Source organism: Eublepharis macularius, chromosome 5, assembly GCF_028583425.1.
Source record: "Eublepharis macularius isolate TG4126 chromosome 5, MPM_Emac_v1.0, whole genome shotgun sequence".
In the NCBI taxonomy this organism is placed as follows: domain Eukaryota; kingdom Metazoa; phylum Chordata; class Lepidosauria; order Squamata; family Eublepharidae; genus Eublepharis; species Eublepharis macularius.
The window spans coordinates 132,076,353-132,099,127 of record NC_072794.1 but is presented as its reverse complement, the minus strand read 5'-3'; the positions used below and the strand labels follow the sequence as shown (position 1 = coordinate 132,099,127).

Genomic DNA, 22,775 nt, shown 5'->3' with positions numbered 1-22,775 from the left:
TGAACACATTCAAGAACATATAAGAAATGTGTACATATCATAATCTAAACTGTAAAAACTATCATTTTGGATACTACCAAAGACAGGACTCACTGTACAAATGTAGGTATTACTAAACCTATGAAAATTTCAAAGAATGATAGCTCTTTCCATCTGTCTATTTTTTGACAAAGAGGTTTGTAGCTTCTCCATGTAAACCATTAGAAGTGGGATATTTTTATACTTCCTACAGCCTAAGACAGTTTCTTCAAGAACAGTAACATCACATTTTTCATAAACATATATAGAAATGATAAAGCAATGGGATACAATAGATTTTTGTTCATACATACTGAAAGTCTAATGTTGAGGCTGTAAGCATAATTCAACAAATAAATCCAAGAACAAAACAGAGCCAGACAAAATGTGTGGGTGATCTTTCATACTAAGCAACAAGAATTTCAGAATGTTATCAAATAGAATATACACAGTTTGTCAGACTTACAGAGCTACACATTTAAATGGATCTACATCCACACTATCTTCTTGAAATAAATACATTATGGGAAACACTTAAACTAACAAGCCAACAGACATGTTGTGTTGGTATTTTCTCCCTACTCACAGAATAGAAGATGTCAAAAATGTTTTAATTAAGACTATATTTAATATAAAGTGTTAAAAAAAATTGTTACTTTCCAGAGTTATTTGGTGAAAGTGGAATTACCCATAGGAGCACAGAATACAACATAAATATAAGATGTCTTAAAGTATATGTAAAACATATTCTTGTGATAGTAAGCAATGCAACACACATTACAGTTGTCCATCTGAGAATATATTCAAGAAATTCTGTTAGGAAATTATACTCACTACTGTTTCCTAAGTACTGAATCAAAACATGTTGGCAATGAATAGAATGAAAATACTTTATTATTCTTGCTCTCTGAAACAACCACAACATGTACTTTACTCCAAAAATAACATTTTAGTACCTTCTCAAAATGCTGTTGAAGATGACACTCCATATGAACTCTTATTGCTACCTTCCCCCCTGGCATGTCACTATGGAACTTCTGAGGAGTTCCAATTTCTTCTTCTGCATCTGCTCCTAAGAAAACTCTCTCGTCAAAATCACCTACTGTCAGAACATATTCTTCATATTCCTTATTCAATGCTTTGCTGAAAGACAAGACACACTATCAGGAAGTGTTATTACACCGTGTTGATTTACCTTTGTATTTTATCTATTGCTATATATAATATTTATCTCTATATATGCTCTCTAATTTATGCTCATATATGTTGAAACCTGTAAAAATAACTATTTTTAAAGGGGTGGAAATAGGGTAAAGTAACATCAAACAACCCTGTTAAATGTGGTTCATTTTACAAAAAGTAGTTAATTTAACAGGGCCAGTAGAATATTTATTTATTTATTTTATCATATTTATATTCCGCCCTCCCCGCAAGCAGGCTCAGGAATAGGAATAAACTTGAATAGGGAGAGGACTGGGCTCACCACACGTGCTGACCAATTGTCCATCTCCGCTCAGTAAAATTTAAATCTAAAATGGCAGCCAACAGAATTTTTGTTTGCTTGAAGACTAAATCACTGTCTTCATAAATGGGCTTGTCCCAGTGACACTCACTCAGTGGCAAAGGAGCCACACATGGCTCTTTGATAAGCCACCTCAGGCTCTTCTGAGCCCGGTTCCGTAATATGGCACCCACTTCATGTTTCAGGAAAGTAGGCAAGGTCCTTGCCCACTGGGGGTGAAAGTTGGCAGTTGGTTTCCACCTTGAAACAGCTGTTGCCAGAGAGCAGGTAAGCTGTTGGCCTCCCTGAGGTGCAAGGCTCATGCCAAAATGAATGTGAATGTGTCTCTCTTTGTTGATGATTACTAAGAATGTGGCTCTCTGCAAACCACAGAGTGAATACCACTGAGTTAATATCTAACTTCCTAAATCCACATGCTTGGGTTGTTGGGCATAATCAAGGTTTGACTTATATTATGCTACGATTGGTAATTAATTCTGAAACAGCAAAGAATATTTTTCCACAATTATTGTGCTACACTCACACGACAGAATGAAGCAACTCCAAAACATTTTACCTCTGGATGCTAAAGCTACTGACTTGCAAGAAATCAGCTGAATTCCCTTAGATCAAGCACCGCACTTACTTGTTGTCTACAAAGTTGTTAAGATCCAAGAGACAATCGCCTTTTAAAATCTGGGGGGGTGGAAAAGAGTTACATTTTAAGAGGTTTCTGCCACCGCCACCACCCCGCTAACAGGCCCATTTCTGACAGCATGGCTTTTAGACAGATTCAGTGCAAGTTCTCTGAATAAGCGTTATGTCAAAAATGAATGTCCCTCTTTATTTGTTTCAAAAATATCCTGCAGTAAGTTAGGCTTTTCTAATGCTTGCCAATTTAAAAAAAATATAGGTCAAACTGTGTTATATTGAGCTTTCCTAATGTACCCAAAGCAAGCTTACCATCTTTCAATAAAGGCAAATTCCAGAGGGATAATAGCCGTGTTAGTCTGCTGAAGAGTCAGTCATGAAGTGCTTAAGGACTGTTATCATGGCAAAAAGTTTTGTTAGTCAGAGCCCACTACTTCAGATGCATCTGACAAAGTGGGCTTTAGCTCACAAAAGCTTCTGCCATTATAGATATGACACTCTTTAAGGTACCACAATGTTTCTTCTTTTAATAGCTTCTTTAGAAATCCTACTGCCAGGTTCCTAAAGATTTCCCTCTTTCTTTACTTTGGCTCTAGAATATACATGAAGATGTATGTTCTTTGGGCATGAAAAAATAACTTACAACTATTCAATTTGGAAGTAACCACAATAGCAGTTACAGGTGACTTCTATTTACATCACATTGCCTATGCAAGAATGGAATTCAATCCTGTGAAACTGTGCCGAGTTACCAAACTATGGTTTTGCCTTTCATCTGCATCACGTTAAAGAATGAAAAGATGGTATGAAACAATAAAATCAGAACTAAAATCTCTTCTTAAAGATGTGACTACTCAACCATCTATACAATAATGTAGTAAGAAATTGTACTGAAGGCAAAGATTAAGATAGTATTGGCTGAGCTGCCAAAATGTTACAGAAAGGTGGAGCAGGCAGAGGATTTTTAATTGCCATTAGCTAAATTGTTCTGATCCTAAAAAAGGTCAAGAAGGCAGGCAGAAAGATGGGGGATCTAGAATGGCCAAGAACTGCAAACAGAGAAAGAGGTCACATATTAATTAAAAATAGCCATTCAAGCCTTTTGATGCTGAACTCTGGTTTTTACTTAAAAATGAAGAGCTGATTAACAAAATAAAGGTAATTTGATCTTAAACCCAAACTCTGTAGTTTTGTCCATTTACCATATGGTGCAATTCTTCAGAGCAAAATGTCATTTTACTTGAGCTTCTACAAGTCACACCATGTGACAACCTCTATCCATCAGAAGTCCTTTGAATACTACTACTGTATAACTGGTTAATTATTTGTGAATGCATACCTTTCTATCATAGAGTTTTGAGATATATGGTTTAAAATAATGTTCCTTTATGCCCTTGGCTTCAACTAAAAGGCCATCATGTAATTCACAGAGCGTAGCAATAATGCACGGAGGTTCTTCAGAGGCCCTGAAGTCTGCTGCATGGAAGTTTGCTGGCAAACCTTGAGGAAAGACAGAATTCTTAAATAATCCATTTCAGAAAGTCATATGAACAACTTTATATTTCAGAGGAAAACATCAGGAACATACCTTTAAAAGATGAATTCAATAAGTCTTTTTTATATGGACACAGAAGCACATTTGCAAAAATTAGGTCCAAGCAGCTCAGAAGCAAATGATAGGAATTCACTAAATCATCTCCAATCATACTGAAATTACCTTGGGAAGAGACCAAATCAGATTCATTAGCCCTACAACACTAGATAATTCAACAATTAATATAAGGAATCAAATTCAGCTATCACATACCCTTTGTGTAAACAAATAGTGTCCAGCAGAAGTTGAATAGGTCTTTAACACTGCAAGGCACTCGTCTATGGGATGAAAGACCAAGCTTCAATTCTTGAGTACATTTATTCAGAACCCATTCACAGCCATTTTCAAAAGGAACCATGCAGTTGGTGGATTAATTTCACGACCCTAATAAATGAATGCCACAAACTACTACAGGGTTGTATCCGGACTAAGTTTTTGATCAGCAAAACAACTTTAATGCACTGGGTTCCACCATTAATTATAATTCACTTAGCCAAACCAAAGGAAAGAGTCACTGTTACCATCAATCTATTGTCTCGCCAATTCTTTTACATTATACAGCTTTCTCATCACATGGCTTCTACTATGGTCTTTACCTCTACACAACATGATTTAGCAGAATGTTCTAGACAGTATCTAAAAACAGTAAATAAAAATTATACAAGCTAGCTTTCTAAATATTATATTTGAATAGTTTTAGACAACACACAAACCAAATAGCCTAGAACAATTGAACACTCCAATAGTACCTTTGTTTCCTGCTTCTCTGCAACTTTGGTTGTTCCTCATAAGGATTTTGAAATATATCCAAAAATATTGGTTTGAATTTCTTGAAAATCACTGTGGACACCTCAAAGTTTCTTTCCAGCCTCTCTACTCTCTCTCGGAACTCCTGGGACAGGTTTGACATATCCATCCATTTTTTCATTTTACTAAAAAATTGAATTAAACTTAAAAAGAAAAAATAGATTGTGGTTTTATAAATTCTGTAACACTTATCAGCATACATAGCAGTTTAACAACTGTTATTTCCCCAGTTCACACGTGCACATATACCACTGAATTACACAGTACTTGATAACTAGCACCTGAATGTGGGAACTAAGTTTTCTGAAAAGGGCTTGGACATTCTTCACATCCAATATACTACCCACTGCCATATTCTTTGGCCAGAAAACTAACTTTACTGTCTCTTGCTGTAAGTATACTATTAGGTAATTTCGGCTTTAACACACCATGTTGAAAGATTTATACTTTGTTTCAGCATTGTTTTAGCTCTGTATAAGATTTCTGCTTGCTTTCAAATTTCTGCAACCCAAACCCTCTTGCATCGTTTATTGAATGTCCCAGTCTGTTGATTTGTATTGACTTGATTTGTATTGACTTGAGTCTCAGCAAGAAAGATCAACTATAAATAATGGAAAGAAAGAAGGAATGAAGGAAACACCATTTGTTAGTTTCCCTGTTGTCATGTTGACACAGGCTCCTGCAACCAAGACTTTAGCTCTTCTCGTCATGAATATGGGGGTAGGCAAAAGGCTGTCTGCTCAAATTAACAAGGACTGGATTAGACCTCAACTAGGTTTATTAAAGAGTGTTCAACAATTCATTGCAAAAACACTTCAAACTGGTCCACGATTTTTAGAACTATCTTAGTGAGTTAGTGATATACTTAAGCTTCACTGAATTCATTGGGACATGTTAAATGATTGAATGTTCTGAATAGCCAATTATCCAATTTTTGTCATGGCAAATATTTAATCTGTTCAGATTATTCTGAATGTCTGAAGAGAACAGACATACAAAATGAGTTTATGTCTACAAAATAAGAGGAAATACTGAGAAGAGATATAGCACACATTCACTACTTTAAAAAGAAAATGACCAATACCTTAGCTTTGCTGAACGTAGTATTCTTGTCAATGAGACGCAATTTCCTTCCATTAGGCCACTTCCTACAGTAGGGATTATACTCTTACGGCAAGCAACATACAGAGCACATGCCAACCAATGTATAGTTTCCCCCTGTCAAAAGAAAATAATCAATGGAATCTTCAAGAGCAACAATCCTGTTTGTAGCCTCAAGTCTTTATATGTAAGCACCTGTAATAAACCTGAGAAAGGAATAGACAATTCCAAAAGTCACTAGTCAAACTGCCTAATTTCACATTTGAGCAAAATTTTATTTCTGTTTTAAACTGCAGACTGTGCCAATTTTTTGGTTCTTTGCGGCAAGGATATGAGAATCAACACAAACTTTTAATAAAGATGCCAGTAATAATATCTTGTTGTAACAAGCACTGCTTTCATATTAAATTGATCCATGATACAAGTGTTTCTGGAAGTCAATAGCAAGACTTGCGTTCAAAACAGAATTAGCTTCTATGTTTAAAATTGCAGAGAAACATTTTGACTGAGGCACTATAATGCTCAATTCCCTATGTTAACATTAACATAAAGGAGCTCCATTTTTTCCTATGCTTGCAAAGAAAACTTGCTTTAAGTGGACTTTTCAGTACAAGGAGGCGTTCTTAGAATCCTACTTGACAGGGCTTACTCTAAGGGAAATGTTCTTATGATTGCATTTAGTCTCATATACTGTAATAACAACAACAGCACTTATATACCACTCTTCTAGACAGATTAGTGCCTCACTCAAAGAGATGAACAAGTTAAGTGTTATTATTATCCCCACAATACAGCTGGAGAGCTAGGGGCTGAGAGGAGTAGCTTACTCAAGGCCACCTGTTGAGCTCATGGCAGTAGCAGGATTCGAACCAGTAGAGTGCTGATTCGTAGCTGAACCACTTAACCACTGTGCTACAACAGTGCAGAGATTATACTGTAGCACACTCACTAAAGTGAAAATTCTATTACTTCAGGGGTTATATACTGTATCATAACAGAGGTTATACAAACCTCTGGTTGTACACAAAGAGGTGGTGTACAAAAATCAATAAACAAATCATAGTAAATAAAAATTGCAAAGGCCACCACCAGTAAATAAAAGCTGCAAAAACCACCACCAGCAACAACAAGAACAGAAGTAGTTAAAGTTTAAAGAATTTAATTCAGCATCAGATAAAACAAAATGTAAGAATATAATAATATTTAGCAATTGATAAAACCACAGCTATAGAAGGATTAAGCTAGTCTTGCTACACAAAAAAGAGTAGAATTTTTTTAAAATCACCTGGTACTTCAAACTTAAAGGAGACTCAGGAATATAGAAATGAGGAAGTTCCACGTGTAAAGTGTAAACACTGAGAAAGTCCTCCTCCTCCCATCATCTCAGTTAAAGCAGTAAGAAACTCAGCAGGATTTTCTTCTAAATAAATATACTTAACACTGAGGTATAGCTATCTCCAGACATCACCGCCAAGGCTATCATATCAACCTTAAGACCCAAGAAACTCATTCATAACCCAGGAACTTTAGGACCATCTTAATATTTATTTATTTATTTGTAAACTAAAGTGATGATGTAGTGGTCCGACTGTCAGGATCTGGGAGACTCCTAGCTCAAATCCCAACTCTTCCATGGACGCTTACTGGGTGATCTTGGGCCAGTGACATTCTCAGCCTAACCCACCTCACAGAGTTGTTGTGAAGATAAAATAGAGGCGCATGATGTAAGCTCCTTTGGGTCCCCACTGGGGAGAAAGGCAGTAAGTATAAATGAAATAAGTAAATAAATCCTTTATTAGGATCAAACTGTGATAAACTAGTAAGCCATCTTCTGAGTTCCCTCTTCATAGAGTAAAACATACAGCCTGATCAAGAGCTATGGAGAATTTGAAAACTTATTCGTGATAGTTCCTTTGGTCCTACTAAGTATTATTATGCCATTGAGGAGGTGGGAGGGTGGATTTGTTGTGAAGGTTCAACATGGCACCTTACAGGTTTTGGCAGTCGATACAGTTATTTTGTCAACACTTTGGGCGAGGGCGGAGGCGAGGGCGGTGGGCTCCACTGGGGAAGCACCCATTTAAAACAGTGGGACATACATCTAAGTAACCCGTGTCCTGTTAGCTTCCCAGGGCCAAGTCCTAAGTACAACTCCAAGTTCAGTAAGAGCCCCCCCCCCTCTCCTGGTTAACGCGGAGCAGGGCAGTTCCCAGTCCCCCAAGGGCGTGCGGTTGACGTGGCCGAAGGAGCAACCCAGAGGAGGTATATTCAGACGTTATCCCATGTGGCTTACTCCCAAGAAAGCATCCTTGGGCTTGCAGCCCGATTCACTTCACGCGGCCAAAGGCAAGCGACCTCACCGGAGCTCACAGAACGTGTTATCAAAGGGCCTCGCCCTCAGAGAAGCGGCTGCCGGGCGAAAGGCCACGCTAACGCTTGACAACCGCGAGCCCCCTGACCCGGCTCCTCCACTCCCCGGGGGAGAAAGCCTCGCATCGCACCGCCCGCTTCTTTGACAGGCAGGATCCCACCTCCAGGCTGTAGGTGCCTCGCAGCGCTGTGAAGTCCCGCAGGGCCTGCGCGGCGCTGCCCGCGTCCAGGTTGAGGTCCTGGCAGAGGCGGTCGATGGCGGCCCGCACTCGACACTCAGCTGCGACCGACTGCCCCGAAGGATCTTCTTCTCCCGACATGATGGATCCCCGCCCGCAGCCCCCTCCCCGCATCCAGTCCCGATGCGGCCCACAATCCTTTGCGCCGAGCGCGCCAAAACTGCCTCAGCGGGCAGGGAGGCGGCGGCGCTCCCAGCCCCGCCTTTCCTCCGCCCTCCCAATCGATGGGGCGGAAGGGCTGCTCTGCGATGCCCTAGTGAGGGGATTGCGAACGGAGGGTACAAGGCTGGCTATGAGAAACTTTTGTCCGTTGGCGCAACCCATTCCACGTTCTTCTCAGCCCCCTTCTATAAACTTTCGACAAAAACTTTCCCTATCCGAACACAAAGAATCTCTGAGCTTAACAAAGGAGGGCCTTCGGACTTCGCTTCTGAGGTTGGGAAAGAATACACGAGTCTTCTCTGAAGCTGGCGTGGGTGGGGGGATGTACTAAAAGGAATGACAGGATTGCCCATTGAAAATAATGGGAGAGGCTTGAATGCCCATTGGAAATAATGGGAACCTGGAATGCCCATTAACTAGTCTGGGCTCCATTGAAACATATTAGAGCAAAAAAAAGGTGCAAAGAAAACTTGGAATGGATTTTGAAGGAAAGTCTCAGGGCCCAGATAGACTGTTCTGGGACTGGATTGACAGGCCCGACTGGAATGACGGCCCCTGGGTGTGACAGAAGGGCCCTTGGATGGGAATGACAGGACCCTGAGTGCAATGACAGACCCTGGGTGTGACAGAAGGACCCTGGGACTGGAATGACAGCCCCTTGGTTTGAGAGAAGGGATCAAGGACTGGAATGACATGGCCCTAAGTGGAATTACTGCCCCTGGGTGTGACAGAAGGGCTTGGGGACTGGAATGACAACCCCCAAGTGTGACAGAGGGGATCTGGGACTGGAATGACAGGGCTCTGACTGGAATGATGGTCCCTGGGTGTGACAGATGGGCTCTAGGACTGGAATGATAGGCCCCCTGACTGGAATGGCAGGCCCCAGGGTGTGACAGACGGGCTCTAGGACTGGAAAGACAGGCCCCTAACTGGAATCATGGCCCCTGGGTATATCTGAAGGGCTCTGGGACTGGAATGACAGGTTCCAGGATGGACTGATGCCCCCTGCGTGTGCCAGACTACGTCTTGGATCCTTGCTAATGCTATGTCTTTAAACTTGTATACGTTAACCTTATGGTATTGTATTGAAATGTACTTACTTGATACTGATTGTATTAACCTCATACTTTGTAATCTGCCACGAGTCTCAGTGAGAAAGGCGGACTATAAATGACATAAATTAATGAATGAATGTATAAATGACAGGCCCCTCATTGGAATGACGGCCCCTGGGTGTGACAGAAGGGCTCTGGGACTGGAATGACAGGCAAGCGACCATTACTCTACTCAGGGGCATGTCATTCCAGACCCAGAACAATTCTGCAATATTTTAGAGAGTCTCAGTCCTTTCAAGGAGGAGTCTTTTAGGTCCCAGAAAGCTTCTGCTACACCCAGAGGCTTTCATTGCACTCATGGGACTGTCATTCCATTCCCAAAGCCCTTCTGTCACACCCAGGGGCCATCATTCCAGTCCCAGAGCCCTTCTTTCACACCCAGGGGCCATCATTCCATTCAGAGGCCTGTCATTCCAGTCCCAGAGCCTTTCTGTCACACCCAGGGGCCTCCATTCCATTCAGGGTCCTGTCATTCCCATCCAAGGGCCCTTCTGTCACACCCAGGGGCCGTCATTCCAGTCAGGGGCCTGTCAATCCAGTCCCAGAACAGTCTATCTGGGCCCTGAGACTTTCCTTCAAAATCCATTCCACGTTTTCTTCACACCTTTTTTTTTGCTCTAATGTGTTTCAATGGAGCCCATGCAAGTCAATGGGCATTCCATGTTCCCATTATTTCCAATGGGCATTCAAGCCTCTCCCATTATTTTCAATGGGCAATCCTGCCATTCCTTTTAGTATATCCCATTTTGGGGTGCATCAACTCGCTTAACGTGTCCACTTTAGGAGGTTAGCAGGATTTGAGGGCAGTAGCACCTTAGAAACCAAGATTTTCAGGGTATGAGCTTTCGAGAGTCACAGCTCCCTTTTTCAGATATCTCATTTCTTCTGAAGGGATATTTGAAGAATGGAGATTTGACTGTTGAAAATTATCAAACTCTTATTGGTCTCTAAGATGCCACTGGACTGAAATCTTGCTGTTCTACTGCAAGATTTGAAAATTTAGTGGATTGGAGCCGATGTCAGATATACGTTGTGAGCGTGAGCTAGGTGGGAAGTTTGCTATATAATCACTTATCGAAACGTCAACTGTTCTGTGAACAGTTTTTTTGTATTCAGAACAAAATTTTGTATGTTTGATATGATTTATGCCTTATAAACAATCTTGGGGCCATCTCATGGGTAAAAGCAATGTATAAATATTTTAAAAATATATGGTTTATAAATATTTTAAATCAAAAGTTTTATAAACAACTTCAAGCAGTTCCAAAGACAGCAGCATACATGGGCATCTTGTGTTTTACTTAACCCTTTGGTTTTACTTTCTAAGTGTATATACCTATCTACTCATTGCTGCTTCATGTACTTTTCAGATGTGCTCTCTGGCCTATGAGAAAGCTTATCCCCCAAAGACAATATTTTCCAGGTTATAGCTTTCATTAATTTTTATCCTAGAAAATTTTGTTGATCCTTAAGGGTGCTACTGGTCTGAACTCAAATTTTGTTCTACTATAACAGACCTACCATGGTTACTCACCTGAAGCTTTCTCAACGACAGTCAGCCCAAGCCGCTAGAATTTTTGAAAGCAAAAGTGGTACTTGCTGAAACTTGAATGCACGTATAAACCATGAGCAGTAGGGCACTAGTTTCGGGGCTGCAATACAAGCATGCATACCTGTTTTTAAGGCACATTCAGGCATCACACACAGGAAAGATTACGACTGGTGCGGAGGAAAACTAGGAGATACTCAAAAGAATTTCCATCTTCTCTGGAAAATAGGTATACACATTTCCAATGATATTTGTATTACAAAACATAACAATTGAAAACAATTGCTGCTACATTATACACTTTGTTTCTTAAACTTCCTTCAATATCTAAAAAATATCAACATATTTGATAGGATGTAAATTTAATTTAATCAAACGCCAAATTATTAATCAATGAACACACCTGTTCAGCCCTCAAAGATCTACTGGGACAGCTCATTTAGGATTCAATGTCACTCTTCCTAATGTAGTCATTTAACTACTTAGAGGGTTTCTTCAGCTTGCTATCATCCTACTGTTGGGCTTCTGTGCACTCCTTGGCATATTTTGCATTAGTTATCCAGAGAGTTTTACAACTCATTTTTTCTCTCTGATAAATTAATCATGCTGTTGAAATGGCAGGATAGTGACAGAGAAATCTTAAGCAGGACTACTCAGGGCTAAACTCCATGCTTGGATTTTTAATGAGCTGGGTCTGTTGCTGCTCTACATGGAAAAACAAAAATGGGGAACTCCTCCCTCCAGTGCTGTTTCTGCTTAGGAAGAAGGCAGGAACCCTTCCTCCCCCAGTGACATTCCAAGCCCATTTGGGCTCTCCTTTATTTTTTTCCCATCTCCTTTATTTTTTTCCCCCACAGCCATTCCTCGTAGCTGCTGCGTGGTTGTGGGGAACCTGGACCCAACTCATTAACAACTCAAACATGTAGTTTGCTCCTCAGAATCCTACTTAGGTCTATTCATTGAGGTTCTTATAGTTCCTTATCTGTGATACTAGAATTTTTCAGAGGCTAGCAATGGCCTTGGCTAGTTTTCCCTATCAAAGTCAAGCAATTCAGTAACTTGATAATTTCTCACTGACTTCAGATTTAAATTTAAGGCAGCTTGTGCAGTCTCCAGAATGGTTACTCCCAACTTTAGTCTGTGCTTCTGAACTGTTTAGAACACTTGCATAATGGAAAGGTATAATAGAAATTCATTTAAATACACAAATAACAAAACCATAGTTGTCTCAAGGAACACTGTCCTCCTACCTCCCAAACAGAAAGGCTATCTTACTAGAAATAAGATTACCCGTATTTATAAATATCACAAGGAAGGATTAATAAAATCACAGTACATTCTGGATAATAAAAGGCTTGCCAATGTATAAACAGCCCTGTGATGAACCTGAATCTCCTGAAAAGACTCTGCATAAGCAGAATGCTCTACATCAGAAAACATCTCTTGGTTTTGGACTCTGGAGTTCATTACAGTCAAAGATGCAAGGTTTTGGACCCTCCTGTCTTGGTCAGTCTATTTCATGTCTTGATGAGCTAAACACCATGGAAATGATTTTGAAGTATACCATTTCTCTTTCATAGAGGATAAGAGCAGTTCACTGAAAAATATAGGCTTTGTTATAATTAAAAGTTTTCCTTTTGGTTTTCTAACAGGAGGTGATGATTTCTACATAAGAGAACTGTGTTCCTGAGGAATGTTACTAGGAATCCAATGTTGAAGCATTTATTAGAGCCTATCATCACCATGGCACAATTTTTGAATGGAAATGCTCAGGATCTTAACAGGTGAAACAGCTACATGCTTTATTCATACTAATGCAATGTGTTGTGCAAATGCAAAATAATTATTACTGTTACCAGGGGATTTGTACAAATTGCTAGATTATCATCATGGTGGAAGTCTTGCAGAATGCTCCTTTCAGCAAGGAGCATTTCTATTTGTGTAGACTGGGCTCCCTTATACAGCTAAGTGGCATGAAACACTGTGAATCTTTAAAGTCCTATCTGTTATAAAAGGATAATACTATGGCTTAATTTCTTGAAAAGTAAATCAATACCTTGCAATTAATAAGACCTCCTACTTAGCGCAAAAGTGATGCCTAATTTACATAGAAAGGGCTTCTTGGATCACATGAAATGAAAGGTAAACTATAGGCCAACAGTGCTCATGCAGAGAAAAAGGCAAACCATGTTTAGTTCCCAGTCAAGCAAATCAATCAGATTTCCTGGAAAAGGATATACACATTTTTAGCAAACCTCCACCAAGGTTTTTGTTTTTTAAAAAAATGATCATCACTAAATTGAAAAATTAAAAATCTGACTTTTAAATCTATTTGTTCATTTTTACAAGCACAGACAGTTTATTTTAACAGCACATTTGATGATTCATCTATGTTTGTGTGAGTGTTCATGAAATATGTCAAACAGCTGGCATTCATTCTTGAAGATGATTATGGTAAAAAATAAGAAGCCATTTATGCCTTTCGCTGTAAATAAGCCAGAACAGCTCAATATCAGTGCAAAAGGGTCACACATTGAAGTCAAAGAGAAGCCTATACACTCAGACACACACATTAAATAAGAAAGAACAAGGTATATAGAACATGCCGACAAACTAAATAAAGTTCACACTCAACCCTGTTCCTGACAAGCGTAACCCTGGCCTAGCAAATAATCCTTGTATATATTACAGCTAGACTCCACAGCAAAATCTGCATCCATTCATAGTAAGGCTTTCAAGATATATGAAGTTTTATAGCATTTGTATTTTTAAAGTATTTAGGGCAAGTACATGTTTTCCTACTAAATAAAAAGTTAGTACTTAAAAGGTTCAAAAATATATCAAGTGATTTTTTTACATAAATAAATTATATTGATTTTGGATTTAACAGCTGAAAAAAACCTCTCTCTGCTTCCACTGGAGGCAAAACTGAACAAAATGTTAGTTAAACAGAGATAGCAGCATATCTAAGAAATCTGTCAATAGTGATACAGTATCTGTGCTACAGGGTGTTATTAAATAGGGCATATTCATTATCCAATTCTTTTGCAATAACATAACCAATTGAATAAACTGATCAAATTGATTTCAACTGGGTAAACAGACAGAGCAATTCATTGCAACATACAGACTTACTTTTAGTTCATGGGTAACAGACTTCTTTGAGATGCTTATTTTAAACTGTACATACTTTATAATCCCAAATGTATAAAAGACAATGAAAAAAGCATCATAAATAAATAATGCAAATTGAAATAGTTATGTCAAAACATTTGGACCATCTGATAAATTAGCAAAACTGTAACAGAAAAAAATAAGTAAAAAATACAGTAAATTGTGACAAACCAAATGTGAAACTGAATACTAGCATATACTTCCAAGCCCCTTCTAATGGTCTGCCATTTAAACATCGCACCACTAAGTGTTGTTGTTTTTTTCAAGTCTCGAAACATGAGCTGTGAATTAGAACAAGCCCAAGTAAAAGAAAAGTGACAGAGTGGGGGAAAAAACAAAACCTATGTAAGAATTGCTTGTGTAGGATGTTTCAGCATACTAAGCTTTAGAAAACTCTGTTTTAAAAGGGTTAATTTCAGCCACTTACACAAAATGCATCTATGTGCAGAGATATAGAGCAAGGGATGAAGAGGAATGGAAAGAAAGAGGAAAAATGTTTTCTTCACAGTCTAACACTAGAAACAGAGGATAAACTCAAGCTCTGAAACTGTCAGTCTTTCTCAAAAGTGATTTACAATGTAAAAGCCCAGCATACAGCTTTTTAAAATTCTATTTTCAAAAATAACATCATTTATCAGGAAGGAGAAGAATTGCTAAACCTCAGTCCCAGTTCCTATATAAGAAAATTAAAATCAATGGTCTATTCTTCATTGGAAAAAATACTCTTCAGCAACCTCTGTGAGAAATGAACAACAGCAAAATGAAAAAGCATCTGGTAGTTATATATTAAATTCCGTAACTCTCCTCCCCACCCTGGCTACTGCAAAAATCAAATAAAAAAAGGAACATGGAAGATGTGCGTAATTTCCTCAGCAAGAGCTGGAAATGACCTTCAAAGAATAAATGGGCGGCGGGGGGCGGGGGGCGGGGGGGGGAGAATAACTTGAAATGCACCTTAACATAAAACAAGATTTGGTTTTAGAAATATAAAAGTTCAGGTAATCTTTTCACTTACAGCAGGTTGTTTCCAAAACATTGTAGTGTGAACAGGAGTAAATTATATATCTACCAATAATGCCTTTTTTAAAAAAAGAAATGAATATATGCATTTCAATCATTAGTTATATACTTCTGTCTATACTACTATTCTAGTAACCATGATAAAATAGGGAAATACTTTAAATCAAAAAATACACATTAGCACTTACTATAACTGTGCTTTTTTACCCCAAAATACAAGTTTTTTTTTTAAATTCAGTGTCATTGTAAAAACATCTACCTTTTCCTGTATTCTTTTTTGTGTTTACACCAGGAGAGAAGCACTTTCTTTTTCTCTGACTTCCCCACCTCAAAACAAGCAAGCAGTTTGGGGGATGATCAAGCACTTATTACGTATTTGGGGAGGGGGAGATGAACAGCTGGACAATCGAACAAAATTCTGTGCCTCCCATACTAATCACAGAACACTGCTTATCTATATGGCAAGACCTTGCAACTATTAACATGTCACCATAGTATTCTTACCAGGAATTAGGCAGATAATATTACTTATAGAAACACAGGTTTTTATGAAGGCGAAGTGGGGACAAAGGGCCATAACAAATATTTATGGGATGAGAAACTTACAAGCCACAATATTTTTCTCAGAAATAAACAAAAGTTCTAATTGGTATCTTTAATTTCTTTTAACTTCTCCTCCTCTTCCTCCTCCTCTGCTGGTACATCATGTTCGTTCTCTGTTGACACAGATGGTATTTGTTCTGAACAGTTTTGATTGTTTGCATGTTCCTTTTCAGATAACAGAGTTTCTGGTTCTGGATTGGCTAATTCTCCTTTAGTTTTCTTTCTTTTTCGCTTCTGGCTTTCTATGTTTGTTGCATCTGAGTGTCTGGTTTGCTGAAGGCCTGGCAACGTCATGCCAATGCCAGGAGAAAGAAACATTGAGGGATAGATCAGTCCAGATGACATTCCTGGAATAAGAAATGGGTTAAAAGCTACAGGGCTACTGGTAGTTATTGCAGGTTCTGACTGATCAGAAAATGAACTAGGAGCAGACTTGTCTTCAGAAAGAGTTTCTGTTTTTGCACCCTGGCCACTCTGTTTGTCTTCAGCATCCTTTTCTGTACGTGATGTACCACTTTTAGTTGTGCTTGTTAATGAAGTTGGAGCAGTTGAAGTACAAGTAGTTGCCAGAGAAGGATTGAGGAGACCTCCAACACCAAACATTTGTGGTACAGCAGCCATGCCTGGCAGCATCATCGGCAACATACTCAGAGTGCTTTTAACATCCTCACCAGCAGGCACGGCTGCAAATCCAGCAGGAAACCCAACCAGCCCAGTTAAAGGAATGCCTTGCATGTTTCTCATATTCTGAAGTCCTACTAAATCCATTCCAGCAATAAGTCCATTCATGAATAATGGTCCCATTCCAGAAGAAGCATCTGCTACTATGCCGGGAGCTTTGAAAAGTTCACTTCTTGGCCTTCTGCCTCTCCGCCGAGGCCCAGCATCTCGAAGTACAGGCTCAGTAAGGATACGATTAAACTTGTTTTCAGGTAAAAATCCCTGAAAAAGAAACAGAAAAACATTTCAAATATTGTTAGCATCCCAAACACTTCCATAGTGGGTTTATAGCCAACCCTCTCATGGAATAAATCCTCAAGTACTCTTCTGCATGACTATTTATGAAAATTAAGAGCAGTAATGAGAGTCCTATAAATAGAATATTGCTAGTGTAAATGTAAAACAATTAAACAAACAACAAAATCTTGTGTGAAAATTTCTCCCTAGTGATATAGGTAAAATTACCAATCCACACTAAAATGTGTACAGTCCCCTTTAACAGATTAACATTATAACGTCTTGTACCTTACTTAACATTTCCTCTAAGTTTCAAGCACCTTCTGATATATCAAGAGATATAAATATATTTCAGCTAATTCTCAAGGTTTTGAGAGCAAGGAATAAGAGTTTCAAACCCCAATTCACAATGAGAACGCAAGAGATCTTTAACTGTTGATAAGCCACCTTTCATATTTAAGCTGGTGAGAGGTCAGACATCCTAACCATATCATCAGAGTTCTTGGTATTTCTTCTTCTTTTTGATAATGAGCAACTATATTACAAAGGGAAAAGTTGTTTTGTGCTTCACTAGAATGTGACCACCATCAGTGAGTACACAAACTGCTGGTATGGTATATTGTCGAAGGCTTTCACGGCCGGAGAACAATGGTTGTTGTGGGTTTTCCGGGCTGTATTGCCGTGGTCTTGGCATTGTAGTTCCTGACGTTCCGGGCTGTATTGCCGTGGTCTTGGCATTGTAGTTCCTGATGTTTCTCTCAGAGATCTCTTTCTTTTGGTGCTACACCTCTGAAGATGCCAGCCACAGCTGCTGGCGAAACGTCAGGAACTACAATGCCAAGACCACGGCAATACAGCCCGGAAAACCCACAACAACCATTGCTGGTATGGTACTTGGAAATATATGTACCTGGTTATATACTAGCATATGAACAAGCTCTTCTTGCTACAGATGCAACATAATGAGCACTCAAAAAAGGTGGTTGAGGATTTTCCTATTATATAAAGGTATGTCAACAGCTAAGCACAAGCGCAGGAGTCAGAACTCAAAAAAGTGTAGGCATTAATGAAGTTTGCCTATTTAGAATGTTTATTATATTGCTCTGGATGTTTACTTATTTTAGCAACAGATGTTGAGTAATGAAAGGCATATGGCTAGGACGGCCAGTACCTTGGTGACGGCGTGGGGGAGGCGTGGGGAATGGGCCCAAGAGGCAAAATAACTCCCGCATGAGATACATGCTCCTGACGAGGCATGACGATGTCACTTTCAGGAGTGACATCATCATGCTGGCCACAGGAATGCATTTTGCTTGGGGCTGATTTGGGCCCCAAACAAGTCTATTCTTAAACTTCATTAAAGAGTCTTTAAGAATTGGCCCCAAACAAGTCTATTGTTTAACTTCATTAAAGATTCTTTAAGAATTGGCCTCATGCAAAGTGCGGGAGCATTCCTGCAGCCAGCGTGATGACATCACTCCTGAAAGTAGCATCACTGCGTCGACGCACGCAAGGAAGATCTTCAAGGTAAGTGCTAGGTCCCTCCCTCCTGCTGGAAGGGTAAGGGGACATGGCAACTCTACATATGGCTGAGGCTGTTTTTTCCTCTCTAGATTCTTTAGATCTTCCCATATCACCGCTTCCCATCTCATTCATGCAGGGCACCACACTAAATTCCACAGCTAAAAAAGGTTGGGAAGGCATACAGATAATGAAAGGAAAAGGAGGAGGACAAGGGCATAGTTTTACAAACAGAACAGCATGTTTTCTTTGTCTACAAGGCAGTAGTTAACCTTTAATTCACTACCCACCACAAAATCTGCAACATCACAATCAAATGCCTCCCAAGAAACAAACACACACACCACTCCAAACAAGACAATTTTATTTATATAGAAGTATTTATGATATTTGCAGTGAAGGGAGAAACATTTCTCCCAGAAGAGCCAAATTTATTTCAGCCTGATTGGCATTTTCTGGAGAACTGGTTTCAACCTTATCTTTGGTGCTATTATGAAATCCCGCCAAACCCCCCCCCCCACACAGTTGTTTTCTTTCTCAATGTTCACACATACTTAAGTGTCATGGATGGAATAGTAATTATTTGTTGTTTTTGCCCCAAGTGGGGAGGGGATATTCCTGTTAGATTTCTATTGTGAAGATTTCTGTAATATGTGCATATCTCACTCTAATGTACAAATACCAGCAATCCTATGAGTGTGTGCAGTAGAGTTTTCACCATTTATTTAATGAAAACTCACTGGAATGGGAAATGGAAAAAGTGAGAGAAAGAAAAATGTGACATCCAAAGTGATAACTTACTGAAAGCTTAACAATACCAGACCAGTCAGCTGCAACAGCATACTCCATGTTAGCATCAAGCCACCTTGGTAGTTCCTTTAGTGCTGGTGCCATGGCTCCTCCTAACTATAAAACACAGTTAAAAGGATGATCTCTGTTGCAGAATATATTAAACACAATTACATAAACAATATGATTAAACAACGAGAGAAAACCAAGATTACGTTCAGTCAATTCCCCTACTCTTCAGAAACTGCTGCTCAAGGATACTTCCTCTTAAAATAATAGTCCAAATATATTATTTACCAAGTTTCTTTTCTTGATCTTCTTAAGACTTTTATAATTCTTTATATGAAAGGGAAAACTCCAAAAACATGCAAGTAATTTGTGTTCACAATAATATTTCTCAATCTAACTATCATGGCTACACATGATCATGCCATGTGCTGTCAAGGCAATGCCACCTTAACCAATGAGACATCTATTCTCCCAGTCTCTGGGTGTGTGTTATGTGCCGTTGAGTCACTTCCAAGTCAGGGCGTACCTATGAATGAAAGACCTCCAAAACATCCTATAATTAACAGACTTGCTCAGATCTTGCAAGTGACATGGCTTCCTTTACTGAGTTAAGCCATCTCATTTTGGGACTTCCTCTTTTCCTACTGCCTTCAACTTTTCCTAGCATTACTGACATTTCCAGTGAGTCTTGTCTTCTCATGATGTGACCAAAGTATGATAGCCTCAGTTTTGTCATTTTAGCTTCTTGGGAGAATTCAGATTTGATCTAGAAACCACTTATTTGTCTTTTTAGCCATCCATGGTATCTGCAAAACTCTCCTCCAGCACCACATTTCAAATGAATCAATTTTCTTCCTGTTAGCTTTCTTTACCGTACAACTTTCACATCCATGCACCGTAACGGAGAATACCATAGTCTGGATTATTTCGAACTTGGTCCTCAGAAAGACATCCTTATCCTTAAGGATCTTTTTCTAGTTCCCTCATGGCTGCTCAAGTCTCAATCCTCTTCTGATTCCTTTGGTTGTAGTCTCCCTTTTGGTTGAAGATTGAGCCAAGGGATAGAAAATCGTTAACAATTTCAAATTCTTCATTGTCAACCTTAAAATCGTGTAATTCCTCTGTAGTCATTACCTTCATCTTCTTGATGTTCAGCTGTAATCCTGCTTTGGAACTTTCTTCTTTAACCTTCTTCAGTAGTTGTTTCAAGTCTTCACTATTTTCTGCCAGTAACATGGTGTCATCTGTGTATCTCAAATTGTTAATGTTTCTTCAACCAATTTTCACTCCAGCTTCTTCTAAATCTAACCCAGTTTTCCTTATGGTATGTTCTGCATATATTTTGAACAGAATGGGAGATAATATACATCTTTGTCTGACACCTTTGACAACTGGAAACCATTCTGTTTCCCCATATTCTGTCCTAACGATAGCCTCTTGTCCAGAGTACAGATTGTGCATCAAAACAATCAGATAGTGTGGCACACTCATTTCTTTTAAGACTCTCCATAGCTTTTCATGGTCCACACAGTCAAAAGCTTTGCTGTAATCTAAAACAGGCTGATTTTCTTCTGAAATTCCCCGGTAATGCTCCATTAGTCATCTTAAATTTGCAACGTAATCTCTAGCGCCTCTTCCTTTTCTGAATCCAGCTTGCACGTCTTGCATTTCTCATTCCATGTATGGTAAGAGTCTCTGCAGTAGAATTTTGAGCATCACTTTGCTTGTGTGATAAATTAACACGATGGCCCAATAGTTGTTGCACTCCTTGGCATTTCTCTTTTTTTTTGGAATCGGGATGCAGACTGAGCATTTCCAGTCTGTTGGCCACTGTATGGTTTTCCATATTTGTTTACAGATTCTTTTAAAGATTTTGATACTAATTTCAATTCTGTACCTTGAAATAGCTCCATCAACTCATGGTGATTTGTTTCTCCCAATTGCTTTAAGTACAGCTTTCACTTCACTTTCTAAGAATTCGGGTTCTTCGTCAAAATATTCCTCTGTCATCTTTCCATTTCTTCTGTATAGTTCTTCAATGTATTGTTTCAATCTTTCCTTTATTTTGTCTTGATCGGATACTGTATTTCTGTGTTGATCTTTCAGCATACAAACCATGGTTTGAATTTCCATCTGATTTCCTGGATCTTGTAGTACAGATTTTCCTTTTTTGTTGTTCTCTTCTTTTCCTTTGCACTGGTTATTATAATAGATTTTTTTGTCTCCAGATTTCTTTGTCACTGAAAAGCTGCATTTAGAGTTCTTATACTATTTCTATCATCTTTTGATGTTGCTTTTCTTCTGTCTTTATCAACTTTAAGATTTTCATCATCCATCTTTATCAGTTTTAAGATTTTCATCATCCATCTTTATCAGTTTTAAGATTTTCATCATCCATCTTTCTATTGGCTACAGAACAGTCTTTGCACATTCTTCCTTGATAATATCTCTGGTTTCAGCCCATAGCTCTGGTTCATGATCAATTATACTTAGTAATGCAAATCAGTTCTTTAAATGGTCTTTTTCAGGAATATTATTTAGATTATACTTTGGAACTACAATTCTTTCAAAATTTCTCTTCGGGTTTACTCTAATTTTTGATAGTAACAATTCATGATCTCGATCACAATCAGTTCATGGTCTTGTTTTAGCAGAAAGAGTAGAGTTTCTCCATCTTCTGTTTCCGATTATGTAATCTATTTGGTTCCTGTACTGAGTTCCTGTACTTGTTTGCCTGAAGCGTGTGTTAGCAATGAACAAGTTGTTGGTTTCACAAAATTCTGAATTGTTCTCCTGCTTCATTTCATGATCCTAGTGCAACTTTTCCAACAATGTTTGATTCTGCTTTGTCTCCTACTTTTGCATTCCAGTCGCCTATGATTGTTCTAAAACCTCCTAGGCAGCTTACATTTTCCTTGTTACAAAAAAATATGTTTTAACAGCCAATATTGAGAGGAAGTTGGCACTAGCAATTCAGTTTTGAGAACAAAGTGAAGGAAGAGCAGAGCATAAGAGCATAATAGGGAGCAGAGGGGGAGTTTAAGCATTTTGAAGAGCTTGGGGGTATTGGCCTTTAATACTTCTGAAGCAGGGACGTCAGTTGGAGCTATTGTACATAGCAGAAAACACTTGTTATGCTCTTCTTTTGGACGATACAGGAATACAATTAACAAGAAGCAATCCCAGTTACCCTTGCTGTATGAAAATCTGTACAGACTTTCTGGAATTCTTTTAGAAGGCCTGCCATTACTTGAACTGGTTTACAAGTATTTGTCTGCCAGCTAGGAGAGTGGAATCTAGAGATACAAAACAGGTACAAACATACCATGTAGCCCACTCCTTTTCCTAAATGCAAGTAAGTACTTTGTGAATCAGGGCTTAAAAACAGTGTTGTACTTACCTGTAACTGTTGTTCATCTAGGTCTTCCATGCAGGCACACATGGGACTGCGCATGCACAGGCCTGTCGATTTCGGAGATTTTTATAGCTCAGAACCACTAGGGAGCGCCCTCACTTCTCAACGCACATGCGTGGCTGCTTTTCCCGCCGAAAACGGCTCTTAAGAGGCAGGGTGCCCCCGATGTACACTCAGTCC

At 39.0% G+C, this 22,775-nt stretch overlaps 2 protein-coding genes across 2 annotated transcripts in view; both read right to left on the bottom strand.

The window, feature by feature from the left end:
* RBL1 (RB transcriptional corepressor like 1) overlaps positions 1–8,382 on the bottom strand; it is a 37,342-nt gene extending 28,960 nt beyond the window's left edge. Inside the window, exons 1-8 of the mRNA XM_054980899.1 lie at positions 8,204–8,382; positions 5,656–5,789; positions 4,514–4,714; positions 3,978–4,042; positions 3,759–3,887; positions 3,510–3,670; positions 2,166–2,215; positions 975–1,161 (exon numbers count right to left, since the gene is read on the bottom strand). Of these exons, the coding sequence (XP_054836874.1) occupies positions 975–1,161; positions 2,166–2,215; positions 3,510–3,670; positions 3,759–3,887; positions 3,978–4,042; positions 4,514–4,714; positions 5,656–5,789; positions 8,204–8,362 (1,086 nt within the window). The 5' untranslated portion in view covers positions 8,363–8,382. The remainder of the gene's footprint in view (positions 1–974; positions 1,162–2,165; positions 2,216–3,509; positions 3,671–3,758; positions 3,888–3,977; positions 4,043–4,513; positions 4,715–5,655; positions 5,790–8,203) is intronic.
* A 5,471-nt stretch (positions 8,383–13,853) lies between these two features.
* The window catches only part of CHD6 (chromodomain helicase DNA binding protein 6), a 196,989-nt gene continuing 188,067 nt past the window's right edge, over positions 13,854–22,775 (bottom strand). The window contains exons 39-40 of the mRNA XM_054979661.1: positions 19,184–19,288; positions 13,854–16,846 (exon numbers count right to left, since the gene is read on the bottom strand). Of these exons, the coding sequence (XP_054835636.1) occupies positions 15,944–16,846; positions 19,184–19,288 (1,008 nt within the window). The 3' untranslated portion in view covers positions 13,854–15,943. The remainder of the gene's footprint in view (positions 16,847–19,183; positions 19,289–22,775) is intronic.